The following is a 13,258-nucleotide window of genomic DNA, read 5'->3' as shown; positions in this document are numbered from 1 at the left end:
ATCTACATGAGATTGGCGTCTAGTATGAACATACCTATTGAACATACGGAAGATATTATTAGAGTGTCGAACGCACTAGGCAAGTCTGTTCTAGTTGATAAAATATGTAAGAATTGTCCTTTAACGATTCAAGATTTTTGTTTCCCGGCTAACCTTATGTTGTTACCATTTGATGAATTTGATGTAATACTTGGTATGGATTGGTTAGCCCTTCATGATGTAACAGTGAATTGTGGTGGTAAGTACATTAAATTGAAATGCCCGGATGGTAAGACTCTACGGGTTGAATCAAGAGAATTGGGTTCATCGTCGGTTGTAATCACGGCGATTGTTGCTCAAAGATATATGAGGAAAAGATACGAAGCCTACCTTGCATTTGTGATGAACACTAAGGAAACTAAATTGAAGATTGAGTCTATTCCGGTAGTTTGTGAGTACCCAGATGTGTTTCTGGAAGAATTACCCGGATTACCTCCTGAAAGGGAAATAGAGTTTGGTATTGAATTGGTGCCAGAGACGACTCCCATTTCTATTGCCCCATACAGAATGGCACCTACAAAGCTGAAGGAGTTAAAAGCACAGTTGCAAAAGCTGACAGATAAAGGATTCGCTAGGCCAAGTTTTTCACCTTGGGGTGACCCCGTGTTGTTAGTAAAGAAGAAAGATGGTACGATGAGGTTGTGTATCGATTATCGACAATTGAACAAGGTGACTATCAAGAATAAGTATCCTTTGCCAAGGATCGATGATTTGTTTGACCAGTTGAGAGGAGCCACAGTATTCTCTAAGATAGACTTAAGGTCTGGCTATTATCAACTGCGAGTTAAAGACTCGGATGTACCCAATACAGCTTTCAAACGAGGTATGGCCATTATGAATTTCTTGTCATACCGTTTGGGCTGACGAATGCACCGGCTGTATTTATGGATCTAATGAATAGAATCTTTCGGCCATATTTGGATAAGTTTTTCGTTGTGTTTATTGATGACATTTTGATCTACTCTAAAGATGAGATAGAGCATGCGAAGCACCTGAGAATTGTGTTGTAGACCTTGCGGGGAAAGCAACTGTATGCTAAGTTTAGCAAGAGTGAGTTTTGGCTCTAGGAAGTTGGATTTTTGGGTCATATAGTTTCAGGTGAAGGCATCCGAGTTGATCCAAGTAAGATTTCTGCAATTGTTGAATGGAAATCACCTAAGAATGTAACCGAGGTTAGAAGCTTTTTGGACTTAACCGGTCACTATCGAAGGTTTGTAAAAGGATTTTCCATAATAGCAACTCCGATGACGAAGTTGCTACAGAAAGACATTAAGTTTGAATGGACGGAGAAGTGTCAGCAAAGTTTTGAAAAGTTAAAGACATTGCTGACCGAAGCTTCTGTTTTAGTGTTACCTGAACCGGGAAAAGAATTTGTAGTCTATAGTGATGCATCCTTAAATGGATTGGGTTGTGTGCTTATGCAAGATGGCAAGGTGATAACCTATGCTTCACGGCAATTGAAGCCTCACGAGAAGAATTATCCAACCCACAACCTAGAGCTAGCGGCTATCATTTTTGCCTTAAAAATTTGGAGGCATTATTTGTATGGCGAGACTTGCCGTATATTCACGGACCACAAGAGTTTGAAATACTTGATAACTTAGAAAGAATTAAATTTGAGACAGCGAAGATGGTTAGAACTAATTAAGGATTATGATTTGATTACCGACTATCACCCGGGAGAGGCGAATGTGGTCGCCGATGTATTAAGTAGGAAATCCCTGTATGCTTTAAGAACTATGGATGCTCATTTGACATTGCTTGATGATGGTTCAGTTTTTGCCGAACTGGAGGCTAGGCCGACATTTCTGCAGGAAATTCATGATGTTCAGTTTAATGATGATGACTTGCAAGCAAAAAGGGCTCAATGTGAGTCTGGTGTTGAATCAGATTTCTGAATCAGTCCTGATGGATGCTTAATGTTTAGAGATAGGGTTTGTGTACCCAAAAAAAATGAACTTATTCGGAAGATTTTGCAAGAAGCCCATAACAGTTGTTTGTCTGTTCACCCGGGAAGTACTAAGATGTACAACGATTTAAAGAAGATGTACTGATGGAGCAACATGAAAAGAAATGTTTCTGAATTTGTATCGAAATGCCTAGTATGTCAGCAAGTTAAAGTTGAACATCAAGTGCCTTCAGGTTTGTTACAGCCTGTAATGGTCCCCGAATGGATGTGGGATAGAGTTACAATGGACTTCGTGACAGGACTACCTATGACTCCGAAAAATAATGATGCCATATTGGTTTTAGTGGATAAATTGACAAAGTCAGCTCATTTTATCCCGGCAAGGACAGATTATTCTCTTGATAGATTGGCCGATTTGTACATTTCTGAGATAGTAAGATTACACGGAGTACCACTATCGATTTTTTCGTACAGAGACCTGAGGTTCACTTCAAGATTCTGGAAGAAGTTACAAGAAGCCTTAGATACGAAGTTGAGCTTTAGCATAGCTTTTCACCCTCAGACCGATGGTCAGTCTAAGCGGATGATTCAAATTCTCGAGGACATGTTGCGTTGTTGCATCCTCGAATTTCAGGGTAGCTGGGAAAAATACCTGTCATTGGTAGAATTTGCCTACAAAAATAGTTTCCAAACAAGTTTGAAGATGACGCCTTATGAGGCCTTGTATGGCAGGAAGTGCCGAACTCAATTGTACTGGACAGAACTCAAGGAAAATCGGATTCATGGAGTTGATCTGATTAAAGAAACTGAAGAAAAAGTTAAAGTGATACGGGATTGTTTAAAAGCGGCATAGATAGGCAAAAGTCTTATGCTGATCTGAAAAAAAAAAGGAAATTGAGTTTCAACTTGGAGATAGAGTATTCTTGAAAGTATCTCCATGGAAAAAAGTATTGAGATTTGGTTGGAAAGGTAAACGGAGTCCATGATTTATCGGACCGTACAAGATCACCGTAAGAGTTAGACAATTAGCCTATCGTTTGGTGTTGCCACCCGAACTGGAAAAGGTTCATGATGTGTTTCATGTATCCATGTTAAGGAGATACCCATCAGACCCCTCTCATGTAATTTCACCGACTGAGATTGAAATTCGACTAGACATGACCTAGAGAGAGGAACCGGTTAAGATATTGGCTCGTGAAGTTAAACAGTTGAGAAATAAAGATGTGGCTCTTGTAAAAGTTTTATGGCATCGACATGGTGTAGAAGAGGCTACATGGGAGCTGGAAGAAACCATGAGAAATCAATATCCGAATATATTTTCTGGTAAGACTTTCGAGGACAAAAGTCCCTAAGTGGGGAGAAATGTAACATTAAAATATTTATTTTATGATTATTATGAGGCCTAGAATATGAGTATATGCATGTGTTAAAGTTTCATGAAGAAATTCTAAGCATAAGGTGTCCAATTGGAAATTAGGGACTAAATTGAATAAAGTGCAAAACTTAGATTCTAAAAGCAGTTTGTATGAAATTGCTTTAGATTATGAATTAGAAGGTCTTAGAGAGAAATTTTCCCAAATTTTAAATTTTTGGACAAAAATTGGCTTGCATGGATGAAATTTTAAAGAAAGGGCATAAGGGCATTTTGGTCATTTGTCATTTTAATAAATTAAAATAGGAAAAAAATCAAGCCAAAATTAGTCATTTTCTCCTTCATCCAGCCAAAAAATTGGGGTTCTCCATAGGTAGGGTTTCAAGCTTTCCAAGCTCAATAGTAAGTGCTCCCAAGCCCCGTTTTTCATGTTATTTGCATTTTTGAAATCCTGGTAGCTTGCTCTCTCCATTTCTACCCATATTTCATGCCAGGGTTCATGTTTAAAAATTTACCCATGCATGAGTTGTTTCTATTTTGATGGATTATGGAGGAATATGAAAGATGAATGTGTATTAAACATCTTTTCCTTGTTGAATTTTATGAGAAACCTTTATAGGGACTATTTTGCAAAAGATGTAAATATGTGGTAGAAATGAGAAAATAATGAAAAATTTGGGCTACCATAAGAAGGAAAAGTGTTCGGCTAGGCTTGGGTAAGATAAAAAGTGCATGAGTTTTATTATACGAGCCTAGGGACTAAATCGTAAAAATAAGAAAGGTAAGGGCAAAACGATCATTTGGACCGGGGGTAGACATTAAACTTGAATTGTATAATGTAGGGTATTAATAAGTTAGTTTTTCTTTTATAGATCCCGAGGAAAAAATTCCGGTGGTCGATCGTGGTAAACGCAAGGTTTCAGAATAACTGAAACATATCTCTGAAACGAGTACCAGGTAAGTTCAGATAACTTAAAGTAAACCCTTAATATGCATAATTGTATGATTTATGAATGCTTGATGATTGCATTTGTTATTGGTATGAAATATCATAGAAATGCATATTGATGCTAACATGTGAAAAATATCTCGGTTGAGGTTGACAAAGGGAATTCGATGGATAAACTCTCATTGACATGTGAACTGAGATCCTGCATGTGTTGCAGTAAGGATTTAGCCCGAACGGGTAATCTGAGATCTCAAGTATAAAAAGGAATCTAGCCCAGACGGGTGTTCCTTGAATGATTAAGCCTCCCGAATAATATGTGTGCATGATGGATTCAGCCCGGACGAGTAATCCGATTAGGGTCTGAATTTAGCCTGGATTGGTAATTCAGATTTGAGATCATTAAGGGTGTTTGTCGATATAAAGGATTTAGCCTAGACTGGAAATCTCGACATCACCTTATGAGTTCATATAATGGGGGATTTAGCCTGGATTGGTAATCCTGCCATATGATGTGAGGTTCGCGGAAGTGTATATATGAAATGATCATTCCTATGAATTGACAGATAATGGGTATTCCATCGAGATTTCATAGAAACTCAACGAGATTAACGTGGTATACATATGTGAATGAAATGTTGAATGATAAGCTCATCTAGTTAAGTTACATGATACATGATTATGTGACTAACTAATTGATTGAATGCATGTGATAGGGAATCATTTCAGAATGGATGATTTCATGATTTAAGTATGGATGTATGCTAATTACTCGATAAGTTTACTTTTCGGTTATTCGAGCTTACTAAGCATGAAAATGCTTACCCTTCTCTTTTTCCCTGTCTCGCAGAGCTCGAGGACTCATAAGGACTGGAAGACAATTGGAGAGTCAACACACTATCAACTAAACAAGCTTGGGTATAAAGACTCTGTTTATTTTGTTTAATGGCATGTATAGTATTTTTGAGTATTTTGTTATATGTGTCATTTGATTTTCCAAGTAAAGGCATGTAAAAAAAATATGTTTATCTCTTTGTATATGGCCATGAAAATTGGTTTAATTGAAGTAGGCTATGACCTACGATTTTATACATGGTTTTAATTACAAATGATGGGTTGCTATCAATTGGCAATGAGTCACATGAATGAGCCAATTTCGGATGGATTAAAGTAACATGGGAACCCATAACACTAAAAGGAAATAACCATTTATGTATGAAACCAATGATATGAGGTTTCCATACAACTATTTTCATTAAGATTATTTACAAGTGTAAAATTATGTTTTCTCTCAAACTTGGTAACCACTAGGCACAAGTAGTAGAAAGGGGTGACTAAAGGCTTGGAAAATAGCCTAATAGAGTCCACATGGTTGGACACACGGGCGTGTGTCTAGGCCGTGTGTGACACACGGTTCCCTCCCATGGGTGTGTGCTATGACTGTGTGTCCCCTGCACTTAAAATTTTAGCTCAAAGTTGTACACAGGTAAGCCACACGGGCGTGCGCCATGGCCGTGTTAAAATGACAATGTCGTCCACAGGTAGGTAGTACGGGCGTGTGCCATAACCGTGTTGATAAGTCAGTGTTGCCCACAGTTGAAGGGCATGGGCGTACCCCAAGATACACGGGCGTGTGAGTCCACATGGTCCACCTACACGGGCATGTGACACTTTATGTTAAGGAAAATTTTCTGAGGAGCCCAAGTTTAATCGAACGTGCCCGTATTTGTCCCGCACTGCCTCTTGATATGTTATAGGTCTTGAAGGCCTATACAAGGGACAAAATGTTCATGATTGAAAAGTCTTAAATTCAAATGAAATTTTGTGACCCGAGTTAGTATATTGAAAGTGTAAAGTTCCGGTAATGCCTCGAGCCCTGTCCTGGTGTTGGATACGAGTGAGGGGTGTTACAAAAACCCTACCTAGCTGAATAGAGATCCCAAGATCGAGATTCAAAGGGACAACCTACTTGCATAGACCTGTGAGGTCACTATGGGAATTATTATCCCAAGTCCATTCCTAGTATGTAAACAGTGACTAAAAATGGGATAGGTTAAGAAATGCTTTTAATGACCATTGTGTGTTTCGGTGAGCTGAGGAACATAAGTCACCTATGTGAGAGTGAAGTGGGGCTGCTTCGAGGAGACTATCGGGGCATAGTTCTCTCAAAATCTTATAGAACTAGGAGATGTTCATGGCCATATGAGTATACCTATGAGAACTAAAACCTTGCTAGGGAGGCAGTTGTAAGAGGTATATCATTATTTACACAAAAGGCAGAACACTTTAAGAACATCTCATCTACTGGTCAGCTAGTAAAGTCAATTTACTTTCACAAGGGAAGGTACAAGGGTGGATGCCGACCTATCCTATGCAACTATCGATCATAGATTCTATCATCACATCGAGTCAATGTTTTTTTTTTGTTAAAACTATCAATTTTCATTCATGTGGGGGATTGTTAAAAAATATGTAATTTTTGAAAACTTTAAGGCATATTCTTGATTGGTAAAGGTGGAGAGTTGAATCATAAAATTATGCTTTTATATTCTACTCCATGAGACCTTTAAAACGGTATATCATATGCTCAAAATAGTTGAGTGATGAATGAGAAATTGATGCCCAAAGTAAGCTACTTGTGAATTATGTTGAGAAAAATGAAAAGCTTAGATCCCACTTTGGTTAAATACCTAGTGTGAGATATGTATATATATGAGAACCCATTTCAAGGGTTATTGAATGATTAAGCTTGAAACCTTGCCTCACGCTCAAGGGGTGCAAGTCCAAACCCATCAGGGTTGGGGGCGCACCAACACGACGTGAGTGATGCAAAATATCCAGACCGGTCGAGCCCAAAATAGGCCTGCGAATATTTTAGCCTAATACGTATTTTAATTTTCTCAACAGATATTATATAGAATCTATATGAAAAGGAAAAATATCTCAATTTGATTTTTTTCCAATCAGATTGATTTTCAATTTGATTTGATTTTATTCAAATCGATTTAAATGGAAATTTCTAAAATTCCTCCATATTGAATGCCTATAAAAGCCTAAAGAATTCTTTACTTACACAGAGAAATAACAAATTTTTCACTCTAAAAAAAAATTCTTTTCTTTTTCCTCTCCAAAATTTTCAAACGTTTCGGTGATAGAAAAAAGCAAGGCTAGTTCGTTGATCATAGCAGAGGTGCTACTGCTACTATCATTTTATTGTTATATCCTGGGAAACAGTCGACCAACGTTTCTCCAAGTACCATAGGAGCGGCCGAATCTATCTTAAGGAAACTGTGAAAATAGGCATCAACATCTAGTAAAACTCGATTCCCTTATTCGATTTTTGGTTTTCTAAAATCTTGTTTATTTAATTATTTTCAAATCTAATGTTTTAAATAAATATAAATATTTATTTAATTTGTTTTATTTAAATCTGGTTTTTTTACATAAATATAAATATTTGTTTATATTAATTTATTTTATTTGTTTATATAATTATTTATATTTATATTTGTTCACTAACATGTTTTGTCCAACAAATACTACATATATTTTCTTAGAGTTTGTGATTGAGCCCCTTTCCGATTTTTGAATAATAATTGGGCTGGAAGTGTACCTATTAGATCTCTAATAGAGAAGAAAATAACCTATCAATAAAATATTTGGGTTACTCTTAACAAGGTTTCTTTCCATTTTTCTTTAAAAATCTTTGATATGATACGCACTACACCAACTTCTATTATTAATTCTGGTTCTGACTATGCTTGATGTTGGCCAAATCCTACTAGCAATTTTACTTTTCAATCTGCTTACCTTCTAGTTTTATCTTTCTCAAATCAGGGGCGAAGCCAGGAAATTTCAAGAGGGGGGACCGAGATAATGAAAAATAATAAACGTAAAAATAAAAATTAATTAAAGAAAAATAATTTAATAAGTAAAAATAAACTAGAAAGAAATCTTAAAATTTATTTGAATTGCACTCTTCGATCCTTGACCTTACTAAAATCATCAATTATTTCATTTATATCAAATTTTTCTGCAATTTCTTTCTCAATGTACATAACCAAAGAACTTCTTAAAAAATCATCTTCCATCTTGCTACGAAGTCGATTCTTCACAATCTTCATAGCAGAAAAAGCATGTTCTGAGGATGCTATTGAAACTGGAATAGTCAATATAAGACAAATCAATCTGTCAACGAATGGGTACATGAATGACTTTCCACTTTCAACTAAGCTTCTGCAAAGTTCAGAAAGTGTTGATATTTTTCTCAAATCAGAATGCTTACATACATCAAGTTCATAATGCTTCAACTCATAAGGGAGACGTTCTTTCTCTTGTTGAGAAAAATCTTCTAGATAGAACTTGTTCACAAGAATGCAAATTTTATCAATATCAAATAACTTGAAAAACTCCTTGGGATCTAAAGCTGTAGTAAGAGTAAAAAGCTCAACAACATTTTCGTTAAACCTGCTCTTCAATTCTTGCAACTGGGTATCTATTGTGGCAAAAACTATATCCACTCGATAATGATGCTCCACTGTAACATCTTCCTTCTTGTTAGGACTACGACCCACAATGTATTAAGCATTCATATCTGGAAAATCCAACTCTGAAGTTTCACAAAAAGATATCACATTTTTCAACAATTCATTCCATCCATCATCTCTCAACTTTTGAATTAAATCTTTCGTTGTCAAAACTAAACTCATGGCATTTAATATATCTTGAGAACGACGTTGCACAGATTGACAAAGGTTATCAGTAATCCCTAAAACTTCCTTCATCACATGCAAAATAAAAATAAACTCAAAAGATCTCAATCTATTATATGCATTATGAGCATCTCCTCGCTAAGAATAGTTAGAAACAGTATTTTTTAGATTTTCAAGAATTGTGCTAGTAGCATTATACATCTTCAGTAAACTAGTAACTGAATTTAAATGGGAACTCCATCGAGTCTCACCAGGACGTTGTAAAGTGCCAATCTGATTCATTCCTGTTCCAGTTGCTAACTCATTGATGGATACCAAACGAAATATTTCAGCTGCTTGGGCTTTTTGTAATTCATCGTGTCGTTTGGAAGAAGCCGAAGCAATATTAACAATATCAGACAAGTCTTTAAAAAATTGATGTACTTCAACCACTTCTCTAGCTGCTGCAACCAATGCTAACTGAAGACGATGAGCAAAACAGTGAACATAATAAGCATATTAACAATCATTCAAAACCAAAGCTTGCAAGCCGTTAAATTCCCCACGCATATTGCTTGCTCCATCATAGCCTTGACCTCGGATATTTTGTATGTCAAAACTATGTTGCAAGAGAACATTAAAAATCACATTCTTCAAAGTCAATGATGCAGTATCTTTAACATGGACTATATCAAAAAATCATTCTTTTACCTGTCCTTGTTTATCAACAAATCTCAAAATAATTGCCATTTGCTCTTTTTTCTACTCGTCTCTCGCTTCATCCACAATAATGCTCAACTTTCTGTCACCAATTTCTTCACGAATTACATTACGAACTCTATTGGCATAAATTTGCAATATCTCTTTTTGTATTGTTGAAGAAGTATAACTAGCATTTTGTGGAGCACTTTTCAAAACATCTTCAACTTTTCTCATCAAACGATGCTAATAGTGATAACAGTTCAAGAAATTTCCCACGATTTTTTGATCTCGGGCTTTCATTATGACCTCTAAAAGCACACCCTTGAAATGATAACCATCGAACAACATCTATACTAGTTTTCAGACGTAGACGATTAGCTGAAATTTGTTGTATAGTTTGTCCATCAAGTGATACTTCAATATTTTGAGCTTGATAAATTAAATCTACATAAGCTCATTGTGCATTGTTATGCAGTGAATTCGGATCTTTTCCCATATCTGTCAAAAAATCACAATTGCATCCATCATGTACCTTTTTCCAATTACTAAAGCCATTATGAGTAAATGCAGTTGATCCAAAACGACTAGTTGGATTGCTATTAAAAAGAAAACAAGGCAAACAAAATACCGCATCTTTAGAAGGAGAATATTCTAACCAGGATAATTGTTTAAACAATGATGGTTGAAAATAACGAGGATGTTTTTTTAAATTGGAAGCAGGATATTCTGAAAGAATATGTTGATAAGGTCCAGCCTTAATATAAGCTCTTCAAATTTCATCACGCATATTAACTAGATACTCATATATTTGCTTACGTAACCCAGGTTCACGTTCTAAGTTAGACAAATCAAGTGCCTCATCTTCAACTCTAGGAATTTTAGAAAGACAAGCATCAGAGTTTAAAGGAACAAACGATGAAGGTGGTACCTGAATTTGTGATGCTTCTGAAGCTGATTGTGTAGTCTCTGTACTTTTCTTTTTAAAAAACGAATCAATTATTTTCGACTTCATAACTACAAATCTTAAAAGATAAAAAAAATTAATAACTATAAAATAAAATTAAACTATAAACTTTAAAACACAATAAAAACAAAATTAATTACTATAAAATAAAATTACACTCTGAACTTTAAAACACAATAAAAACAATTGTAAAATTACAAAAAGATGAAAAGAAAAACCTTAGAAGATGAACTCGAAGCCGCGTTTGAAGGACAAACGTTGATGACAGTAATTGTTAATAGCAATAGGAAAAGAGACTTCTTTTTCACTAGTTAACAAATTGAATTTTAACCTAAATTCATATTTAATATTATATTAAAAACTATCATCTAAAAAAAGTTAGAAATATATCAATATTATATTTAATGTTATATTAATGTTATATTAATGTTGATTACAATAATATATTATATAAATATTTAAAGTTAAAAAGTTAAAATATATTATATGGATAAAATAAAATAAAAAATTAATGTGCAAGGAAAGGGGGCCAAACACTAATTTAAGGGGGCCAAAGTTTTAAAATCTAAAGGGACTAAACAATAAATATTTTTTTATATAATTTTAGGGAGGCCCGGCCACTGCCACCCCTGAAATTCACGACTGTCTCAAATAATCCTTTCTATTCCCTTATACTCTTGAATTTGGAAGCTTAACCTCATTCCTAAGCTTTTCACTTTCATCTGGGAATTAGCTAGGAATATTCTTCCTACTAAATCTCTATTGAGTTCCAGAGGAATGGATGTTTTCGACCTCTATCCCTTTTGCAACACTGCCTCTGAAACTTGCGATCATGTTAAGGATTTTTGGCATAAACTATCAATCCCTAGTTCTTTGACAAGCTCCTTAAACCTTCCTTTTTATGAGTGGCTTAAATTAACCCGACTTCCAAGCTTATGTATACTGGTCATTGCATACTTTGGTCTACCATCTTTGCTATTTTCCTTGCAAGTATATGGCTTGCTTGCAACTCCCTTGCAGTTGAAAACTCTATTAACAAACAGCAGATCATTCCCAAAACCATTTCTTTGGTTGCTAAACATTTTGCTATTTGTTGTAAGATCAAACATAATCACTTAGCTACAATCATCCATGTTCAACGGTTTCATCCTCCACTTGGATGGTTCAAGCTTAATTGTGATAGGTTTTCTTTTTGGAACTTAGGGGGTTATTGGTGCGGTATCATTATTTAAAACCATAATGAGAACTGGGTCACCATATCTTATAGTTATATTGACCATACAACTAACATGATTGCTGACTTTTGGGCTTTAAGAGATGGCTTATCTCCTGCTAAACAACTTGATATTTCACAACTTTTAGTTGATGTTTTATCTGTTGTTTATGTAATGGAAAAATTTGCTACTTGACCCTATCATTACTGACCGTAGAACTATACTTGAGCTTTCTATCTAATTAGATTTGTCATATTTTTCGAGAAGAAAACTGTTGTGCAGATGCGTTAGCAGTAATAAGGGTGATTTTGATGGTAGTAATTTTTCTAAATTATATCGTCTTTTTTAATTGCCCGGACTGTATGAAGTCGGTTGTTAAAGCCAATCTCTTGCACCCTTATTGAACAAAAAAGTTTGATTAGGGTTTTTTGTGCTGTCAATTAACCCACACACCTGAAATAGAAATAAACAAATAAAAATCAAAGTAAAATGGAATAAATATGGTGGACCCAACAGTCACATGTAAAGCGTTTTTGCATGAAAATCCTTGCATCTAAATAAGTTCCCAATCACGTGCCCATTTAATGTGTTTTTATTTATGGTTATTATTATTATTTATTTACGTTTTCGCTAGAACCATTAGGCATTAGCCATCTGTATTTTATGATTTTACACACAATATAACTTTAATTGTTGGGTTTTATTTTCTTTAATTTAAAGTTTAATACCTATATACAGAAAATTAAGGTAATCAATGGGTCCTAAGGTGCATTTTATTCTTTATATTTTTAGAATAAACACAAAAGTTTTTGTAAGTAATCGATTGAGTCTTAACTCAATTGACATGAGTATTATTGTCAATGCAGGAGGAGATGAGTTTGAATACGCTGAAGTGTTTTATCCTCCTATTTATAGATTAAGGATGGATTATGGGTAATTCTAGACATTGTGTCAAAAAGAGCAAATATGAACGGAACTTATAATGAGATTATTCAAAAACAATTGTAAGTAGAAGAAGAATGAGATAGTTTTTTTATATGGTTTAAATTCATTTTATGATTCATGTTCAGAATTCTTGAATATTTTTCTTAATCTTATTTAGTTAAATCTAATTTATAAAACTAACAATATTTTTTCAAATTTTATAAATATAACATTTTACTACTTTTAATATATAAAGATTTTTACTCTCATATTAAAAATATAATAGGCATAATAATAATAAAAATTTTATTTCAGAATTATCATTTTCCTTTCATTTATCTAAAAAATTATCAGGTTTAATAACAATGTGTCTTAATATTTTTATTTCAAGATGATAAATTGAGATGAGACGAAAATTTTTTCTTAATTATGAATTAAACTTAAAAATATGAAAAATATATTAAAATGTGTTATAAATCTCTTTACTCTTTAAAAAT

General features: G+C 34.5%; 1 protein-coding gene across 1 annotated transcript; it reads right to left on the bottom strand.

Annotated features, from left to right (window-relative positions):
- Window positions 1-8,228: 8,228 nt before the first annotated feature.
- Window positions 8,229-9,707, bottom strand: LOC107963316 (uncharacterized). The gene is made up of 3 exons (XM_016899869.1): window positions 9,669-9,707; window positions 9,178-9,437; window positions 8,229-8,829 (listed from the first exon to the last, which is right to left on the bottom strand). The coding sequence occupies exons 1-3, from the start codon at window positions 9,705-9,707 to the stop codon at window positions 8,229-8,231; spliced, it is 900 nt and encodes a 299-aa protein (XP_016755358.1).
- Between the last annotated feature and the right edge of the window lie 3,551 nt (window positions 9,708-13,258).

The sequence above is a fragment of the Gossypium hirsutum genome, chromosome A06, assembly GCF_007990345.1.
Source record: "Gossypium hirsutum isolate 1008001.06 chromosome A06, Gossypium_hirsutum_v2.1, whole genome shotgun sequence".
In the NCBI taxonomy this organism is placed as follows: Eukaryota; Viridiplantae; Streptophyta; class Magnoliopsida; order Malvales; family Malvaceae; genus Gossypium; species Gossypium hirsutum.
Note: the sequence above shows the minus strand (reverse complement) of the source record. Positions and strands in the feature narration are given on the sequence as shown.